The sequence below is a fragment of the Bos indicus x Bos taurus genome, chromosome 29 (genome assembly GCF_003369695.1).
Source record: "Bos indicus x Bos taurus breed Angus x Brahman F1 hybrid chromosome 29, Bos_hybrid_MaternalHap_v2.0, whole genome shotgun sequence".
NCBI lineage: Eukaryota > Metazoa > Chordata > Mammalia > Artiodactyla > Bovidae > Bos > Bos indicus x Bos taurus.
In genome coordinates, this window is record NC_040104.1 from 3,434,545 (window position 1) to 3,455,526 (window position 20,982).

At 55.4% G+C, this 20,982-nt stretch overlaps 1 protein-coding gene across 2 annotated transcripts in view; it reads left to right on the plus strand.

Annotated features, from left to right (window-relative positions):
• SHANK2 (SH3 and multiple ankyrin repeat domains 2) overlaps positions 1–20,982 on the plus strand; it is a 510,411-nt gene that overhangs the window by 341,566 nt on the left and 147,863 nt on the right. For both annotated transcript variants that reach the window (XM_027532522.1, XM_027532523.1), the window contains 2 exons: positions 6,832–6,914; positions 8,525–8,649. In XM_027532522.1, the coding sequence (XP_027388323.1) occupies positions 6,832–6,914; positions 8,525–8,649 (208 nt within the window). The remainder of the gene's footprint in view (positions 1–6,831; positions 6,915–8,524; positions 8,650–20,982) is intronic.

Here is a 20,982-nt window from a genome sequence, read left to right on the forward strand (position 1 = left end):
ACTTCCAAAAGACCGCCCCCCCACCCGCCGGGGCCCTGCACCCTGCATTCCGGCTGCCCCAGCCCAGATCCAATCAGCTGTGCTCATCACACTCACAGCCCACCTTCAGCATGCCTGCTTAGCACACGCACACAAATGCTGAAATGATCTTGGCGGTTCTGCCCTTGGGCCCATCTTCCCGTGAGTCAGTCATTGCAGGAGGACCCCCCAGTGGTTTCTGGGGTTTCGTCGCCTTGAGCCACCTCTCCGAGAAGCCTCTCCCGGTGAGAAAATCCGCCTCGCAGGTTGTTTTCTCGTGTGAGGATGTGTGACGGGTACGAAACTTAGCTCGTAATGAAGTTGACCTCATGTTCGATTTCACAGACACTTCATTAAACACAGACTCATTTCCTTGTTGTTTGCTGTTTGGATTTAGGGGTACGTGGGTTTTCCTTTCCAGCTTGCAGACATGTCTGTGGGGTCCTCAGAGCTTGGAGGCTGCTGGGGACTGGGCTGTAGGGCCCAGTGGCTGAAACCACCCTCTGCCTGCAAAGCTGAAGGGGATCAGTGCTTCTCACTGAGGCCCCCTCATCCAGGGCACGTGCCCCTCCTGCTGTGTCCCCTGCAGCCCCGGGTGTGCCTGTCCAGCGTCCTCTTCAGCTACCAGGCTGGGGCCGTCCTCACACCCTGTAGCTTCTCCTGCTGGTGCCTGGGGAGAGCTGTGACGTCATCTACCGCGGACCTTTGTATGTGACGCGCTGAGCAGGAAGCATGGCTGTGGAACATGTTTAAGCCGACCTTGGGTCATCCCAGCGGGATTCAGGCCTGGCTGGGAAAAGGCTAGCTTGGAAGTAGTGGATCAGCTAGCTGCTTGCTATCATTTTGGCCTTAGGTCATACGGGGGGAAGCAGGCGCTTTTCTGGTTCTGCCTGAAGCTGAATTCCAGGCTCAGGCCACCCCTGGACCCTGCCCTGAGTGTGCAGGCAGCCCTCAGCCACGGCCCAGTGTGATCGGCTCCTTCTGCCTCCCAGGTGGGCCTCAGGACCTTTATCCCCGAGGTTCTATCTCTGTGTGGAATGTTCTCCTCTTTCTCTGTCCCCTTCCAGCCTCCCAGCCCACTCACTCCTATTCATGCGTTGGTCTTCCTCCTACAGGAAGTCCTCCTGCCCTGTTCGGGTTCACACAGCACCGTATCCTGCACATTTGTGTCATAGTTAGATTCGTGTGTGACTTCCCACTTTCTCCATGTGTGAGTTTCCTGGTGCTGCTGTAAAATGACCACAGGCTGAGCAGCTCCAAACAGCAGAAATGTGTTCTCTCCCAGTTCAGGGCGGGAGGTCCAAGATCAAGGTGTTGGCCAGAACGTGGCTCCCTGTGAAGGCTCCAGGGAGGCCTGTCCTCCTCTCCTCCAGCTTCTGGTGTTGGCCAGCGGTCCTGGTGCTTCCTGGCTTGTGGCTACGTCCTGCCCGCCTCTGCCTGTCTTCACATGGCCTTTTCTCCCCTGAGCCTGTCTCCCATCTCCCTCTCTTTTCTCTTCTAAGGACCAGTCGTTAGATTTAGGGCCCTCGCTAAATGATCTCATCTTGAGATCCTTAACTCATTACATCTATAAAGACCTCATTCCCAAATAAAGTCACATTCACAGATGGGGGAGTTGGACTTCAACATGATTTGGGGTCTACCATTCAACCAACCCACTACCCTTGACATGTCTACAAAGGTTAGACTAGGTCTGGCTTGTTCCCTCCAAAAATGCCAAATAACCAGTCTGTGGCCTGACCCTTAGTAGGTATTCCGTAAGGAATAAAGGTGTCACTCAATCGTGTCTGACTCTCTGTGACCCCATGGACTGTAGCCCACCAAGTTCTTCTGTCTATGAAATTCTCCAGGCAAGAATACTAGAGTGGGTTGCTATTCCCTTTTCCAGGGGATCTTCTTGACCCGGGATCGAACCTGGGTCTCCTGCATTGCAGGGAGGTTCTCTACCATCTGAACCACCATAGAGAATGACTGCATGGGTTAATGAATTAACCTGGTAGCTTACCCTTGGCCCCAACTGCTTCTGAACTTTAATTCAAGACCAAAACCTAATCCCAGTAGAGCAGGAAAGAAAACAGAGCTGTTTGATTTGTCCGGGTGAGGCCATCTGGTCTACCCCAGCGGTCCTTGTGTTCAAAATTCAAATGCCCACAATGAGCCCTCCCACGTGGGACAGGGCAGACAGAGCCACCCCAGGGCCCACCTGCTCACACACCTTGGCCGCCGGGGCCTGGCTTCCTGTGGCTTCAGTTTACACCTCCTCCAGGACCAGACACCACTGCCAAGGGAGCTTGTTCAGTGACTGACGGATCCTAAATGCCAGCTGTCATCGCTGGCATCTCTACCATCTGGACCCAAGCGAAGCGCAGCCTTCCCCTCGTGGGGCCACAGTTAAGGCCACTCGAGGCCCGGCCACCTGCGGTCTTGCAAGGCAGACCCCAGGGGAGTCTTCAGGCCTGCCGGTGGGGTGGGGACCCTGAGGCCCTCTGTGTGGCCGACCATACTCCCGCCTCACTCCAGGTGTATTCAGCACCCGTTCCTGCCACGTGCAGGACTGTCGGGGGTGGAAACATGAAAAGCTAGCACAGCCTCTACCGTGTGGCTCTCAGGAGACTTACAGCATAGGGTCGTGTCTCCCGGTGTCGATGTGGTTCTGTGAGGCTACCTCCTGCCTCCACGGCAGCCCATCCCCCCAAGGCAGACATGCGTCTGTGGATACTGCGTGCATTCTGTGCATCCGTGGCCTGTACTCCATCTTTGCATGAGCTTGAAAAAGGTGCCTGCCCCTTTCTCAAGGCCCTTTACTTGCAGCTGAGAGCCGAAATCACCACCATGCACACATGGTTCTGTGACGGCCACGATCGAATGGTGTCCTCTGTAGTTGTTCTGTGCGCAACCTGCACACCTGCCCTTGGCAGGGCTGAGTGCTCACCGCCTTTGCCTTCCACGGCTCCCACTGCAAGAAGCTTCCAAAGCAGGGTCCATTGGGGTACGTTAAAGTGCTCTCCTGCCCTGTTCAGAAAACACGTTTGAAGAGAGCACAGCTGGAGTACAGATTTTTTTCATCACACAGAATCTCACCAAGAGTAGATGTTGTGCCCTGTAGGGAGATTCAGAGAGAATGGGCATGATGTTTGCCCCTGAGGAGCCCACAGGTGATGGCTTCGCAGGTGAGAAGGGCCCCACCAGAGGCTTGGACGAGGCTGGAGGGGACCCCCGTGTACAGACTGTGCGGGGGCCCCTTGTTAGGAGGATTTGGAAGAAAAGAGACTCTCATTTGGGGAAGGTGCCTTCTTGAGGCCCGGGTTGTGGGATTTCCCAGTTGGAGCCCGTGCCCGGGGATTGTGCCATTCAGACAAAATCAGAATGCACGCTTGTTTTAAGGGAATGACTCTTGCGTTGGAGTTTCTATTGCTTTTCACTGATTGCTACCGAGATTGCGGGTTTCCATCAGCCTGAGCCTACCTTTCCACTTCCTAGCCCTAGCTAGCTGCATACAGTAGGCACTCCACAGTGCTGAACTGCCCTGCCCTCTGTGGATAACGGGGACTGACCCGGAGACCTCTTCACTCGAAACCCTGTGGTCTTCCTTCAGCCCGACGCTGCCACCCGCTCTCCACGCCGTGTCCCTTGCCCATTTTGCTGCATTCCATGAGGCGCCGTGCTGGGTAACCCCCAGGGTGCAGTCACGGTCTCCTGGGGAGAGCCGCGCATGGCAATGCTGATGAGAGCACTTCTCCCTGGTGTAGGGGGCACTGCCCTCACCTGCTCCGCAGAGTCCCTGCAAGGAAGGTATGAGTGCTCCCACTTTGCAGATGGGAAAAGTGAGGCTCTGAGAAGCTAAGCTGGTAAGTGCCTGGGTTGGCATTCAAACCCAGGTCTGTCTGTGAATGAGACTGAGATGGGTCATGATGGGCAGGGAGCCAGGGACTGTTCAGTTCCTGAACTAATGCAGGAGAGAAAAGTTCAGACCATCCTTCAGATCGGAGACGAAGGAGTCCGGCGCTTTCTCAGCGAGCAGGATGACACAGACACACAGGTTGGGGCAGCCTCGAGTGAGCCAGGAGTTGTTCAGTGACTTAGGAACTGCTGAGAGGCTTAAGAGGGAACCATCAGCCGGTGTGGGGGGTCCTTACAGGAGGAGGGGTGGGCACATGCAAATGACCCTCCCTTAGCATGGTTGCTGTTAACGTGTGCTGCCTACCTGGGCTCAGGTGGGTCTTTGCTAACCCGCCTCAAGTCCACAAGGCGTGCTTTGCTATGATTCCCATTTTGCCAAGCGGGACCCTGAGGTTCCAAAGTCCAGGGTGCCCTTGGGGTCAGAGCAGAGCCAGGATCTGAGCTGGGCCCTGAGTGACACCCTCACCCACCAGGCCCGAACGCCCCTGCCCTGTGCAGCCAGTAGCGAGGGTGCCAACCGCATCCAGACAGCCACACTGTCCCCAGCAAGCTTCCGCAGCATGGGGGACAGCTCAAAGGCTGTCAGGGGGGTGCTGTCTGTGTCATGGGCAGAGGAGCTGGCCCACGGTAGGGCCTCATGATGGAGAGCAGGACAGGTTTGCCTTGGAGCCGGGCAGAGACGGGTGTCAGGGGCCACATGGGTCCCCAGGGAACAGCAGGGCTCCAGCCCCTCGGAGCAGGCATCGTCGTGGCAAGGTTTCAAGGGGCTCCTGCATGGGGATGAGCAGGGGCAGAAGGCGAGGCTGCAGCGGCCTGGGTAATCTGCCAGAGCGGGTGGCGGGCTTGTACCTGAGAAGCCAGTGCGCCCTCCAGCTTGAGGAGTTCAGGGGTGGGCGGGAGACAGTTGTGTCTGTTCTGGTTGGGGAAGGCGGGTTAGAAAGTAGAGAGGCTAGTAGGGGGTCCGCCCCCTCGAGCACCGCGTGCCCAGCTCCGCCCCAGCCCCTCCTGCAGATCCCAAGTGCTGGCTCCCCGCCAAGTAGATGGCGGTTAACCCAATAGCTCCTTGGGACACTCAGCTCCCACCGCAGGCTGTGGGCATCCTCCAATCTGACCTCACGGGAGTCCCGGGAGGCCTGCGGCTTGTTCTCAGCACGCTATGATGTGAGAGGGCCTGAGGCTCAGAGAGCCGGGTCTCCGACTAAGGCCAGGCCAGGCCAGCATGTGACCTGCCCACAGGCTCCCAGGCCTGGACTCCTGGCCACGTTCAGCCCTCCTCTGGTGAGCCGCGGGGGCTGAGCTCCCAGACCTGGGGCTCCTGTACCGACCGGACAGGCTGACCCCGGGGCTGGAGGCAGAGCCAGTGCCCAGGGACTCAGCCCCTCCTCCCAAGTTCCTAGACCATCCTGGACTGTGACCATCCAGGATGGTGTGGTCTGCCGCACTGGCCCTTTCCTGGAGGACAGGGCCACACCGGTGAGTTCCGTTGTGCGGCCTCCGCTGGGCGGGCCGAGGGCTCGGGAGTGGGGCAGGACGCCTGTGTGTCCTCGGACCGCGGCCCCCCACCTCTAGGGAGCTCCCCGGCTCCTCCGTCCCTGCAAGGTGATGTTCTCCGTTACTGCCCAGCGCTGGGTCCCAGCAGCCCTGTCCCTCTTCCTCCTGACCGCCCACCCGGGTTGCGGGGCTGCTCCCGCAAAGCTGAGGCCGCGGGCTTCCTGCAGGTGGCAGACCCAGCGCTGGGCAGAGCTACCTTCAGTCCTGGGACCTGGAGCCCCGTCCAAGCGTTTGTAGGCGTCCCGGGCATCCCGGGCCTCTCCCTCGGGGCCGGGGCCCTTCCCCCTCACCCTGCCCTCCCACAAGCCAGCCCCTAAGGACCCTGGAGAAAGCCTCCTCTCCATCCCCCCACCCCCAGCGGCCCTCCCCTCCCCCTGACTTACTTCCGGGGCAGCGGGGACTCCAGGAGGGAGGCAGCCCCGGAAGGTGGGAGGGGTCCGGGGGGAGGGGGGCGGGTTCCCCTGTTCCCGGTGCTGGGTGCTGCGGGGCGGCGATGAACTGGCGACGCGCCCGTCCTGTGGATGGTGGGAGGCTTTGGCGACCGAAGCAAAGTTGGAGCTTTGGGGGTTTCTTTCCTTTAAGAAAAAAAAAAGCTGTGCCAACCGGCGGCTGGTGTGGCTGAAGGGGGAGCCTGCAGCCCCTTCCTCCCCACTGCCCCCCGCCCCAAGGAGGCCGGGCTGGAGTGACCTGCCCTCTTCCGCTGGAAGCCCCCCCTCCGCGCCCGCCGGCCGCCCCCTCCGCCGGCCTGCGGTTCCTCTGCGCGGCCGGCGTGACGCCGCCGAGCCGCCAGCAGCCTTGTGGGCTCCGCGCAAGAGCGAGGGGGGCCCCGCGCGCCCCCGGACCGGAGGGAGGGGTCGCCGCGCCTCCCGGGGCGGCCGCGGCTGCAAGGGAGCGCAGAGAATCGGCGGCTTCTGTACAAAAGAAAAAAAAAAAGCCCTTCGGGAAGAAAAGCAAAAGGAAAACTGCTGCCTCATGTCTCCGCCGGCCGAGGGCCCCGCGCCGACCGGGGCGCCGCGTGCGGCCGGGCCCCGCGCGCGCCGCGCCCCCCGCGCCCGCGGGCCGCTCGCCGTGCCGGGGCGCCCGGGGCCCGCCCGCGCCGCCGCCGCCGCCGTGCATGACTCCTGCCTCCCGCTCGCGCCCGCTCCGCCCGGCCCCCCGCTCCGAGCCCGCCCCTCCCGTTAGCCTGCCCCCAGCTGCCTCCGCTCCTCCTGCGCCGGCTCGCCGTCTCCACGCTGCCTGCCTGGGTCGGGCGAGCTGGGGTGATTAATTGGCTACGATGATGAACGTCCCCGGCGGAGCCTCGGCCGCGGTGATGTTGACGGGCTACAATAATGGGCGCTGTCCCCGGAACTCTCTCTACAGCGACTGCGTTATCGAGGAGAAGACCGTGGTCCTGCAGAAGAAAGACAATGAGGGCTTCGGATTCGTGCTCCGAGGGGCGAAAGGTAAGAGCCGGCGGCTCCCTGCCTGGGTGCCTTCACATGTGTGTGTGTGTCTGTGTGTGTACACGCCTGTATGAAAAACGTTCGCCAGCTCAGAAAGAAGCCCTTTTCCTGGGGGTACTCGGTTGCTAGACAACCATGTTCTTCCACATCCTGCCTTTTTAAACACCGGGGCTTCCTTTAGGAATATTTCCAATTTTCTGTACACAGTATTGCTCCGAACAAGCTCCTTCTCCTCCCTCTCTTTCCTCTTTCTCTCTCCCTCTCCCCACTTTTTTTTTTTTTTAAATTCATGGGTTTCATCTGTGTTTTGTGGCTTGGTTCAGTCCGGTTGTGACTGGCTTCAGAGCTCCTGGTCTCAGTCGCCCAGAATTACCCAGTCCTGAGTTTCCTTCGGGGATTTCCAAACTGCCCCGTTCTGGGAGTGGGCTTCGGCCCCCGAGTGCGGCAGGCGGCTGGGTGCCCGCCTCTAAGGTGACTTTGCAAAGGGAATGTGGCAAGATGGTCCCCTCCGCCGTGGCCCAGCCAGCGGCACACGCGTCACGTGGCCCACGGTGGGGGGCTCCGGGAACCTGGTCCGCGGCAGTGCGGCCCCCCGCAGCCCGGAACTCGGGAGGGCCCCCCCCCCACCAAAATGAAGCAAAATGGCATCGCCTCCCCGTGAGAGGAGACATCTGTGCCCCGCGCGTGTGGGGAAACCATGTACAAGTTTGATCTCGGAGCCTTGGGGCTGCGGTGGGGGGGCCCTGCACTGTGCTGCGGGGGGAGGCCTCCTGCCCCGGAGCCAGCCCCACCTGCAGACTCCTGCTGCCCAGGCAGCGGCCAGTCCACGGGGTGGGGGAGGGCGGGGGGTGGGAGAGAAGATCTCTCTGCCCCACTGTGTCCATGGCTGTGTGGTGTCTCCCCTCCCCCGGCCGAAGCCAGCTTCCTCCCCCTACCCCCCACCCCCAGCCCCTCGGGACCACCCAGGAGCGTCCACCTCTTGCCCCAGAGTTTGGCTCCATGGCTCTGGGCACCCCACCGGAAGCCAACGCTGGCTCTGCTGAGCAGCGGGGCCTCAGCCCTCCCGCAGACGCTGGCCGCAGAGTGGCCACAGGGAGCCAGGCTTCCGGCAGAGAGGGCTCATGAGCGGATTCCAAATCTGCAGCCACCCACTGGGTCAGCGTTCTGTCCCGTCCACACTCCAAGTTGAATTCCCTTGGTTGCGAGTCTACGTGGATGTAAATTTGGCAAGCGGTTCAGTGTGGTGTTTCTGTAGCTCCATGTGGTTATGGGGGAACTTTTCCATTTTTAGAACTGAAAATGTTTAGTCACTGATGCTTTTAAAGAAAATGACAGGCGTGTACATACTGACATGGACCGGAGAGCACGGTATCCCGTGTGTTTTCAGCACAGAGGCCAGGAGGCACCGGAAAGCAGTCGGGTGCATTGCTTGAGTTGGTGTCGGCCCATGACCATGAGTGTCAGCCCCTTCCCAGGGGAGAGCTGGCCTGGGCCACCCACTTCCTACGGAGACACAGGGCCTGCTTCCTCCCAGGATCCTGTGGGAGGCCTGGGCTACCAACCTGCAAACATCTCCCAGCCTTGTAACGCGGTACACCTTGTCTTCCCAGCGGATACGCCCATCGAAGAATTCACGCCCACGCCGGCGTTCCCAGCCCTGCAGTATCTGGAGTCTGTGGATGAAGGCGGGGTGGCATGGCAAGCCGGACTGAGGACCGGGGACTTCTTGATTGAGGTAGGGACCCCGGTGTTTGTCTCCTTCTGCCTGGGGAGAGCGCCGGCTCTCTGGGGGCTGGATCTGTGGTCTTGGCGGTGTGGCCAGTGGTCCAGGCCGGGGGCATGTGTGGAGGCTGCCTTGGATGGGGGCTTCCTCGGCTGTTCCCACCTCCAGTGGATGTAATTTCCTGCGGACAGCGTGTTGAGATTGCGGCCTTGGCTTTGTCTCTTTGGAGGCTGGCAGTGTCTGCAACTTGGCTGTTGATCTTGAAGTAGAAGATAGAAGTAAGAGGAGGCTGGTTGCCCTGATGTCAGGGACCTGTGCAGACCTGTTGGGTGGCTTAGCTGTGATTGAATGAATAGACCCAAGAGAAGCCGCGGCCCACACTTGTGCCCCCAGGGCCGGTGGAAAGCATGGCGCCGTGGGTCTTGCTCCCATGAGGTCTGTAATGTTGGTGGTTGAGAGTCTTGATTTTCAAGTTGAAGTAACTGGCCTATCAGATGGGTGATGGTCCTCAAGGACCGAGGAGCCTGGGCAAGTCGGGTGGCTGGAGCTCGTGGTGCCAAAAGGAAGCTTGTAAATTTAGATGCTGTGAAAACCAGCTTTTGCTAATAGGTGAATGGAGGGAGCACAGTCTTCATTTAAAAAAATCCCACTAGACGTGAGTTCCCAGCTGCTTCAAGCCTTACCTGGAGTTGCCACGTTGGTGTGCACGAGGTGCTAAACTGCTGGCACACCTAAGCTCCCTGCGTTCCATGGGTTTAGGTGTTACTTTCAAAGGAATGCGTTAGTCTTTGGAAAAATCAATAATAGAAGAATACGTTGTGTCTTGAAAATGTTCTAAGATGCTCGGTAAGCTCAGGTGGCCCCCACTGGGAGTCCGCATTTCTGGGAAGAGCGTTCCTCGGGGCTCACCCTCAGCCCTGTCTCGTCTGTTCTGGCAAGGCACCGCAGGCAGGAAGAATGGGTGTGCGGTCTCAGCCTGGTGCTCGGGGCCTCCGCCGTGGGGCCGGCCAGACACCTGTTCATCCTGGAAAGGAGATCCAGGCCAGCGGCGAGACGGCCGCTGGAAGCCATTCGTCTCTGATATGCCTCAGCTTCCAAGAGTGCTTTCTGAGCTGCAGTTCTGTTCATGATCTCCTGGGTGCTTCTAAGGAGGATGTTTCTAAGGATGGAAATCCGGAAGGAAAGATACTATTAGAAGAGAGACCCAGGTAAAATGGAGAAGGTGCTTTACCTTATTCCAGGCATTGTGTGTTGGTGTCCCTTTATGTGCTGGGAAAAAAAAATGTATTTAAGTGATTACTGACCAATCAGAGCCTGGCTCAGATGAAGACTTGTGCTTCTTCAGGTTCTTATTTCTTTTAAACTGTGGAATGCACATCCAGCATGGTGGAGACTGGAGCCCGCGGTGATTTCACGGGTTAACTCGATTTGTAACCTCATGAAAATGCAGAGAGACTGGGTTGAATCATCTTCTGTAGGATGCAGTTGTGATGTAAGTTCCCTTCCCGTGTGTGTGTGTGTGTGTGTGTGTATGAGAGAGACAGAGAATCCAGTAGGGTGACAAAGCTGTTGCTGGTTCTTGGTTTTAAATTATAAATGAGGGCTGCAGATGCAGGAGCATTCCTGGTAGTGAGGCTCGTTGGATTGTTTCCTTGATAAACTAGTCAATAAAGAAGCGTGGGGCAGCAGTGGAGCATGCGCTGGGCCCACCCCGCTCCCAGGCAGCAGAGCCACGCTGGGTTGGCAGATGGGTCCGCAGCGCTTGCCTGGGCTGGGGGAGAAGGCAGGCCACCCAGGTCGGCTGGAGGGCTCCGTGGAAATCAGGAGCATGAAGAATTTGTGCCCTTCTGTTTTCAAAGCACCTCCTCTGACATTGCTTTTAACCTCTGATATGCAAACATGTTTGCCATTTTGGAACAGCTTTCATATTCCGGGTGACCTCTGAATTCCAGGATTCCAGGCATGGCTGGCCCAGAGCTGCCTTAAGGTTCTGTTGGTCTTCTTATGACCTGAAGGAGGAATGGGCCCCAGACAGCCCCAGGCCCTACCAGGCTGCTCCCCAGGGGTCCTCCTCTAAAGAGGGCACGGGGCAGGGGCGGCAGGAGGACAGCGCTGGGAACCCGCTCCTCCTGTTTCATGCCAAGGTTTCATTCATGGGGGCTCAGAAACTCTCCTTCAGGTGCTTGGGTTTGAAAGATCGAGGCTCTCCCTTGAATTGCTTTCCCAGCGGCCCGATCCCACCCCTGGAATAGTAAAGTCACATATAGCCCCAGACGTGCGTGTTTTTTCCAACAGAAAATTTTTCTGTGATTTTCAGTGAGAAGCTTCAGCCTTGGGGAGATTGTCTTAGACAGACTCACGTGCCTTGGTGGATCTTTGGCTTGAATGGAAGCCGTGCTGGAGGCTGGGGTTTCTAGGCTCTTGGTCAAGTGCAGGGTCCTGGCTTGAGGTTGCAAGTGTGGGCGAACTGGCCACATCTGTCCACATCCCTTCTTCCCACACACAGGCCTTCCTTTCTCTCTGCTGTTGGAAAGGAGCGCAAAGCCTGTCCGATATTTATTTTCTCTGTAAAGACCCATGCAGCAGTTTGAACTCTGGGACCGAGGGGCAGCTTCTGAAGCGAACGCTCCCTCTCTAAAGTCTTCAGCGTCTCCCGAGTGTCATTTTCCCCTCTTGGGCTTTGTCAGGATGCACACACGGTCATCTGGCCGGCACTGACCCCTGTCAAGAAGGGTTTCCTTTGTGCGTGCGTTTCTGGTGTGCCCACTTTCTAAATTTTCTCTCCCTGCCCTGACTTTTGGGAAGAAGGAGCATGTCTTTAGCTGTTGGTGCTGTTTCTTTGATGACCACGCCCCTCCCCTCCCGCCGACAAGCCAAACTCTGAGTGGAGCTCCGTGGAAAAAGGCTGTCTTCCAGCTGGTGATGGGTCTTAGTGTGAGCAGTGTGGAAAGTTCCCTCAGGCTGGAGGGCAGGGAGTGGTGCTCCGTGCATGGGGACGTTCAAACACGTGGCTCCGCAGACCACGTGTGTTTACCATTTTCAGATCAGTTTGATGGGCCAGAGCCCCCTGGATGGCCGGTGACACTGAAGCTTCCCTAGAGAGTCCTTAGGGGCGGCAGGAGTGGGCAGAGTGGGCACCGACTGTCCCTCTGGGACCTGGGGGAGGTGATGCTCAGCGGGGTGGGCGGGGGCAGTGACAGCTGAGAGAGAGAAGCAGGTGGTGGAGTCAGGGCATGGTTCCTTGCTTACAGGTCAAATGTGAGGTTGGGCCACCATCCAGCCAGGAATGATTCAGGCCCACATCTCTTTTGGTTAAAACAGGAAACCCAATTAAATACCGGCCAGGCTTGCCGGAAAGTTGAAATCGAAGATCCAGAGGCAGAGTCTGCCTCAAGTGCAGTGTGTTGAATATACTCCATCTGCTGTTTCTTTGAAATTATCTGGGTGGAGGCTCCTCAAGCCCCACAAGGTGGGGCAGGAGGGGCCGCTTATGAGGAGTCATCAGGAGGACGTACCTGTCATGGGTGACAGTTCCGCGTGGAGTAATTCAAGAGACTGGAGGTGGGGATGTCATTTGGATTCCTGCAGGGACTCAACAAACTGGAGCAACCCCCAGCCTCGCCCGGTGAAGCTCGGCTGGGCACCGGGGTCACCTGCAGACCTCCTAGAGACCCTGAGGCCTGGGCTCAGTCCACGCCCACACGATCAGAATCCCGAGGCAGGAGCGTCGGTGTTTTTAGGGTGCTTCAGTGATGATGCCAGGGGTTCCAGTGGGCAGGCAAGATGAAGACCATCTGGCCTCATCGTGGTGGCTCTTTGAACCTTTTAATTTAGCATTCTAACAAAAAATTAGAAGCAGGCACTGTGCTTATCTCGTTGTCTCAAGGCCAGGACTGGCTTTCTTCCACAGACCTCCCCATTTGGAAGCCTGAGCTTTGTCTCCTGCTTTACTTTAGTATAAACTAAAATATCTTATATCTCAAAACTTGCTCACAATACAGCAAAACAGTAAACATCGAAAGAGCAGACAGTGTTACAGTAAATACAACAGAGGCTCATATCCTTATTTATAATCAAGGGTATGTCTGCCAGGCATTTCACTGCCCGTCCAGCCTTCAGAATAATCCCGCAAAATAGCATCCGTGTCATCTCCATGTTACAGAGGAGACCGGGGCTCAGAGAGGTTCAGTCACTTGCCCAGGGTCACACAGCAGGTGAGCTGGAATTCCAACCCAGGCTGTGTGAGGCAAGAACACGACTGCTGAGAGATGCTGGGAGGCGCTCTGACGCACTGGGTGTGTGCATAGGCCTGGGGTAAGAAGAGGTACCAGCGATGAGATGCCAGCATTCCTTTCAAATCAGCAAGCACTTTTTTTTATTACTATACCCATCGCTGGGGACGACACTTCTAGTTTGCTACACGAAAGAATAAATTGCCATAAACTTTGTACAACTCGATGTGACCGTATGTAATGAGAACGATAAAGCTGAACCAGGAATTTTACATCTAGGAACCCGTCCTAAGGGAATGATCTTAAAAGAGAAAACCAGGGTGAGATCACAGTGCCTCAAAAAGAAAGGGGTGGCAGTCGCGGGGAGTGGTTAAGGGGGTACCATGCATCTGTTGTGGGTGTAAAAGAAAGCATCAGAACTTATGCTTGCAAGTTCTTCCTACCAGCAGGAAACAGTTTTCTTACATTAGTTGAAGAGGGAAGAATTAAAGTTATCTGCACAGCATCATCTGAATTGTACCACCTCCCCCCAAAATAACCACAGAAAAAAATAAGGAAAGAAAATGTTAACCCGTAGGTGATGAGATCGTGTGTGGTTATTTTCTGTTTGGCAGACTTCTCTCTATCTCTCAGATTTTCTAGAATGACGGTATTAATTGTTGACAGGGATTCATTTCATAAACAGCAAATTATTCCTTAGAAGAGGCCGTCTCACGTAGATGAGCGCTCTCAGCCTCCGTGCCCCAGCAGCTGCTGTTTGCTTTCAGGACAGCACTTTTCCTGGGCATTAATCATTTTCCTGGGGCTACCCCTCCCCAGCTCACTCAGTACTGGAGACTCCCGTGGATTTTGTGATTGTTGTCTTCATCCTGAAGCGGCCAATCTCGGTTTTGTGTTCATTTCCCTAAATAGGTTTTCCCTTGCAATTAAAGCAGGCAGCAATATCCTTCATCCTTGAAAAGTGATGCTTGAGTCTGCTAATTACTTTTCCTCGTATTAAATACTTGTACTAAAGATGGCCTGGAACTGTATTATAATCTTGGTTTGCGTTGAAGTGAGGACGCTGAGGGAGGTCCTGGTGTTTTCCTTAGAGGCCTTTTGAGTACCTTATAAAATGTCAGACTGCTGCTTGAGAACCCCGACTTGGAAACTGTCATGCAGACCCTAGAGCCTGTTTGTCCAAATCGTTACTTTCAACCCAGCTGGAGGTGTAAACAATTGTTACAACCTGGTGATAATCGGTCAGTCTCCTCAGCTTGAAAATTAAGTATTACAGGGAGGAGAGTAAATAAAGTCCAGGTGATTCCTGATGGGTGGTCCTGCATGTCCGCAGTCGGCACACGTTCCCTGGCTCTCGGCATCCCTGTCAGCAAAATGGGTGGTTGTGTGAGCTCGGCCACCGGAAACCAACTCCAGTCACCCCTGGGTGTGTCTGCGGGGAGCGGAGGGTGTTGATTCCAGCACCCACCACAGACAGCAAAATCTCTCAGTGCCATGGCCAGTCCTCTGTATCTGAGGGTTCCGTATCCACGGTGTGGAACCTGCAGGCACGGAGCGCCGACTGTATATTCATTGAAAAGAATACACGTGGACTCACACAGTTCAAACACACGTTCGGGGGCCACTGTGTGTGCCGCCTGAGTTCTACGCGGGCTGCTGTTGGCTGTGTGTCGGCTGGGAGGCTGTGAAGGGCCAGCGGCGCTGGGCGTGGAATGCTGTCAGTGTTTGCTGCTGACCCTCTTCTTGTCCTTCATCATCACTAATGATGCCTGACTCAGGAGGGGAAGCCAGTGACGATGGGCTGAGCCAATAATAACGTCATACACAGAAAGCAGACACGGCTGCCGGGTGGGGGCGGCACGAAGTGGGAGTTTGGGGTTAGCAGACACAAGCTGTTACATATAGGGTGGACAGATGACAAGGTCCTCCTGTGCATCAGGGCTTCCCGAGTGTGCTGGTGGCAGAGAACCCGCCCGCCCGTGCCGGAGACGTGAGAGACGAGAGTTCGATCTCTGGGTTGGAAAGACCCCCTGGAGGAGGGCATGGCAACCCACTCCACTATCCATGCCTGGAGAATCCTGTGGACAGAGGATCCTGGTGGGCTACAGTCCATGGGGTCGCAGAGGGAGATGACCGAAGTGACTTAGCACGGCACTGTGTAGTTAGGGAACTACATTCATATGCTGTGGTAAACCATCATGCAAAGTATGTAAAAAAGAACGTGTGTGTCTGTGTATATATGTGTGTGCGTGTGTATGTATATATATACACACATACACACGTATATATATGTAAATACGTATAACTGAACTGGGCTTCCCTGGTGGCTCATGGGAAATGAACCCACCTGCCAATGCAGGAGACTCCGGTTTAATCCCTGGGTCAGGAAGATCCCCGGAGAAGAAGATGGCAGCCCACTCCAGTATTCTTGCTTGGACAGGGAGCATGGTGGCTACAGTCCGTGGGGTCACAGAAGAGTCGGACACAACTCAGCGACTAAACACCACCACCAAAATGACTGCACCACTTGGCTGCACAGCAGGAATTAACACAACATTGTAAATCAGCTATACTTCATAAAAAACAATGTTATAATGATGACAGGTGGTTGTTACTGCTGTCCTTTCGAGCATGTAGCCATTACAGAGCACACCCACCATGGGCCAAGCACACACAGTTGGGCACTTCCGGCCAAGAGTGCACTGGCTGTAGCTTCCTGGTGCCTCTCTGTGGAAGGGATGCCAGCTAATGCAGGCACCTGCCCCGCCCCGCCCCAGGCCCCAAACATCCTTGGCAGGCGTACCTTCAGATTTGGCTTGAATTTCTGCTCCCCGGGCACTCACTGCCTTGCTCAATCCTGTTTTGGCACAAGCCTGCCTTTTAGGTAATCTTGGAATTTCTGCTCCTGATTCCCATTTTACCTGCTAGTGACAAATCCCAGGGCTGAGGCCAGAGCCCTTTGTGATTTCCACAGTGCCAGCGTCCTTGTCAGCCATGCCACGTGGCTCACATTCCTCTCTCCTGCCTTCCAGGATATCGTGAGAGGCTTCGTCACATGTCCTGCGGGTGGCCTGTGTGGCCAGTCCAGGAACTCTGCCACTCCCCTACCCTGCAAAATTCTTAATATCTTGTCATTTAAAATAGGTATTTAATTCAGTAAGTTGAAGAGCAGATCCCAGCTGATGCTACTGGTGAATTCTTGACCTTGAATCACATCAGTACTTTAATGGTCAAATTATGTCCATTTCATGTTAAAGACAAGCAGGGCCCCGTGGTTGTCCTGGGTCCCTCAGAACACGGAGTGTTTCTGTTCTGAAGCCCTGCAGCTTCTTGCTCTGCTAGTTTTGGAAGAGCCCTGGGACCCCTGGCTAGTTTCCCACTCCAGCTCCCCAGCACCTGGGCTGCCAGCTCCTGAGCCACTGCAGGGAAGGAGGCGGTGGCCATCTTGATCTGCCTCTCCATCCCCTTGCCTGGCCTTTGCTGAGGTCTGAGCCTCCAGCCATCTTCTCGGTGATGGTTGAGAGACATCCCTTTAGTAGCAAATAAAAGTGAGCACAGAGGAGTTCAGCTTATTCTGTTGTTTGCCTTCAGAAGATACCAGTGCCCAGGGCAAGCTGCTGTCATCCCAGTCTTTGCCCTCCAAGGCTCCTACCACTGGGATCTTTGCTGTCTAAGGCCATAGCACTGGGGTCTTTGCTGTTAAGGCTCATTGCACTGAAGTCTTTGCTCTCTGAAGTTTTAAAGAGGCCACTGCTCTAAGGGAAGTGCCTTGGAGGCTGGACCCCTTTCCTGCACTAGACTTAAGCCCCTCCTGTACCTAGAAAATAGTTCACTTTGTCCTCCATACTGGCTGAGAACAGGTGGTCCAGGCTGAAGAGCAGCCCAGAATCCTGCTGGGAAGGTGGATGCGGGCACTTTAGCTGTTGCAGATCTGAAGTCTTGGCTCGTTCATTTTGGGGTTCTAATTTGAAGCATCAGTGATTTCAATTTCAGGCTAAAAAAAGATTCAGAATCACTTCAGGGGACCACGGCTGCTGTGCTCAAGGCTCCGTGGGACTGGCAGATGGCAGTGCACTGGGTTGGATAGAGATAGAAAGGAGCCACGGTCAAGGGCACAGGCTGTGCAGTGTGATCTGGGTTTGAATCGAGGCTCTGTTGCTCCTTCACTGTGTGAACTTGAACTTGGGCACGTCCCTTCATCTCTTGGCCTCAGTTTCAAACTAAATAAAAACGTGTGTGAAGCATGCAGCTTCTGGCAGAGTGAGCTCTCAACAACTGGTGGCAATTGTACAAATCACTTTTGCAACTTCATTCATTCATTTCTGCAGCACACATTGGGTGCCCATCGGGTGCTGGGCTGGCATGTGCTGTTGGGAGAAAAGACATGAATCAGACACATTCTTCGAGAAACTCAGTCTGGAAGGAGGGGGAAAAGAGGATATGGTGAAGGCCCTGACTTATATCAGGAAGAGGTCTTCATAAAAGAAGTGGTGATGGCTCAACACTTGGATGAATAAATGGAGTTCCTAAGGGCAGAACAGAAGAGGGGAGGGGGCTCCAGGGAAATGTCGGGAGGTCAGAAATATTCAGGGCGGATTTGAGGAGTGATCAGATATTGCAGAGCTGAAGGTGACTGGGGCTTTCTTGTCCAGAGAAGGTCTGCAATGTCAGTTTGAGTAGGTGTGACTGTATGGCTGGTCAGTGGAAGAGAGCAACAGAACAGTGGCGTGGCCAGACCTGTCCAGGGTGCTGGAGCTCGCATGTCCTGGGTCTGTCCAGGGTGCTGAAATCTATCCGCGGGAGGGGTGGGCTGGTGGATCTCTCCAGGGTGCTGAACCAGAGAACTGAGAGGATGGAACCTCCCATCAGGAGGAGCCTGGTGAAAGGGCTCAGCACTTCCCCTCCCTCATTCTCTTCTCCTCTCATCTCTGTGTCCTGTGTCCTTGGCCTTCCTGGACACAGCAGCTTATGATTCAGTTAGTGTGCTTGTCTGCTGGGTGGAGACATCTCTTCTGTGAGGAGGGGTGAAGGGATCAATGTGATTAAGCATCTGTGCTGTTCTGTGCTCAAAGCCAGCCTTCCCTTTACCACTGCCAGCTTGTCAGGGAGGGCTTCAGGCTCCCTCTGGTTGCCCCCGACTCTAGTGCTTACTCTGTGTGCTTCCTTCACTTCAGGATCTTCTCGCATGTTGGGTGGTTGACTGCTGTCGGCCTTCCTCCTAAGAATACCTGCTCCCTCTGGGCTGGGCAGTCTGCTGACCTGGTCTCTCCTGTGTGCCCAGTGCCTGGCATAGTATCTGATGTATAAAAGAGCCCCCAAACCACATGCTCAATGATGGACACTCCGGGGAAGTAGGTGTTTTATGCCCATTTTGCAGATAATGAAACAGAGATCAGTTAGCCTGCCAGAGCCCCACAGGGAGATTCTGAATTTCAGCTGACTCCAGGCTTGGGTCTGGATGATGTTCGGGGTTGCTGAAATGTAGTCTTATAATGATCTTTCTCAACCCATGAAGGATGCAGTACACCCATCCCCACTGTAGACTGGGGTGAGGTTTGTAGAAAGCATAGTGAGCTGAGATTGCCACATGTGAAGCTTCTGGTTCAGGCTTCTCTGATGGACCTCTTGATTTGCCTGCAAGGAGCCCTCCTGGGTCTTTTCCACCTGCCCTCCCTCCCTCCCTTCCTCCCACTCACCCACCTCCCAGTGAGCTCTGCAGGCTCTCGTTAGCATTGATTTGTCTCAGTCTGCAGTGCCCTTTTGTGGGGAGTCTCATGATACAAGTGGTTAGGTTGGCAAATGAACTGAAGGAAGGCCTGTGCTAAATACCTTGCAGGGTCTTTTAATTGATGGAGTTTGTCAGTCTTGGGAATGAGAGGGTGTGTGTGCCAACAGTCAGTAGAACTGAAATGAGAAGGGGCGGGGAAGGGGATGTAGAAGGCCACAGTTACTGTCTGATGCCGCAAAATCCTGAGAATGGTGTCCTTGCTTTAGTGGCATGAGACCAGTCCCCCACCGGCCTGTTTTCCGCTTCTGTCTTCCCCGGGACCTTCTGTTTCATACAGCGAAGTTTCCAGTGTGCATCCTCTGTGCTTAGCCCTCTGTGGGCAAGGCTGGGGGTCTTGGAAATGAAAGGAGGCCATCTCTGCCTCGAGGGGCAAAGTGTGTGTGTGGAGGGAGAGGGCAGAGAGGCCTGTAAACCTGGCTAGGGTGTAGAGGGAGGAACGGATTATTCAGATGAGTGGAGAAAGTGGTGGATCAGCCTTGATCCTGGCCCTCTCTGTCTGGTCTTCCAGATGTGCTCCATACCCCCTGCCGCCCACGGCAACAGCCCACACCCCTGCCTCTCTCTTTCTCTCACCACCACTCCGCGCTCTCTCTCTGGATGTCTCCCCTCTTCCACCTCCTCCTCCTCCACCAGGGTAACTCCAGCGCACCCTCAGCTCTCTGCCCAGTGGCCCCTCCTCAGGGAAGCCTCCCAAACATTTCCAGGACATCCGCTCTCCCTGGCTGGTCATCGACCCTGCCTGGCCTGAAAGCTCCATGAGATAAACAACCGCCATGAACTGGATAAATGCTTGGAGGCAGGAATGTGCAGGAATGTGTGAGAAATATCAGTAGGCCCAGGAAGGATGAGGAAGATGGGTCCTAGAGAGCAGGGAAGGCCTTGAAGGCCCAGCTGAGTAATGAGACTTCACTCTGTCATGGAAGCAAGTTGCCTTGGGCGTTTTAGCAGGGACGGCCGTGGCCTGTGAGTCCCTGGGCTGGGGCCTTGTGAAGAAAGGAGGTGAAGGCGGAGAGACCAGACTGGGGGCTGCTGCCCTTGAGAAACAGGTTAGAGCAGGGATTAAAAGCACAATTCCAAGAGGCAGCCCACCAGGGTCCAAATCCAGCTCTGCGTGTGTGCTGTGTGGCCTTGGGCAAGTCACACAACCCCTCTGTGCCTCAATGTCCTCATCTGCAAAGAAGACTCCTAGTCTGCACAGGGGGAATCATTGCTAATATTTTTGCTGTTGTTGTTAGCCTGAGGGAGCGTTATAGAGCCTTCTTGGCCAGGCCAGGCACCCCCCCCCACCCACCCACCCACTAGGCAGGGTCTCACTGCCTGGGGACTTCTCCACCATGGGACTCACCATGGTGAGGTCAGGTGTGAGCTCCGGGACCCCCAGTGCCCAGCATGGGTCCTGGAGAGCTGAAGCTGGGGCTGGGAGAAAGAGGGCAGGAGGGCAGTGCTTGGCCCTCAAGCTGGCCGGAAACTGACGCCTGTCCTGGTCACTCCTGGCTGCAGGCTGCTAAGAGCCGGGCTGGTGCGTGGTGGCATGGTCCCTGGTACAGCAACCCAGGTTTCTAGATTTCTCCCCAACAAGAACACTGAACTGGACACCCTCCCCGGCCCATTCCTGTGTCAGCTGCCATTGCTGAGTGCTGAATTCTGTTGTGTACCGACCTGTTTAGGCCTCATCAGAAACTTAAGAGATGGGTTTTCACACTGTCCCCATTTCTCAAAGCAGGAAACTGAGGCCCAGAAAAGTCACCCACTCACAGTCCTGCCTCTCAGATGTTCATGCTGTCACCTAGGGAGAGTCAGGTGATTCTGCCCGGAGAAACGGTTACTGCAACAAGGTTTATCTTCTCGGATTTTTATTTCTTCATATATCTGTTAGAGATATATTTTGTTATGTGTGTGCCTCATGTACTTTCTTCCTTGTGTATATCATTTTTTATTGTAGCGAAATACACACAACACTTTGCCAACAAAGGTCCGTGTAATCAGAGCTATGGTTTTTCCAGTAGTGTGGATGTGAGAGCTGGACCATAAAGAAGGCTGAGCGCCAAAGAATTGATGCTTTTGAATTGTGGCTAGAGAAGACTCTTGAGAGTCCTTTGGACAGCAAGGAGATCAAAGCAGTCAATCCTAAAGGAAATCAGTCCTGAATATTCACTGGAAGAACTGATTCTGAAGTTGAAGCTCCAGTACTTTAGCCACCTGATTCAAAGAGCTGACTCATTGGAAAAGACCCTGATGCTGGAAAGATTGAGGGCAAGAGGAGAAGTGGGTGGGAGGGGATGAGATAGTTGGATGGCATCACCAACTCGATGGACATGAGTTTGA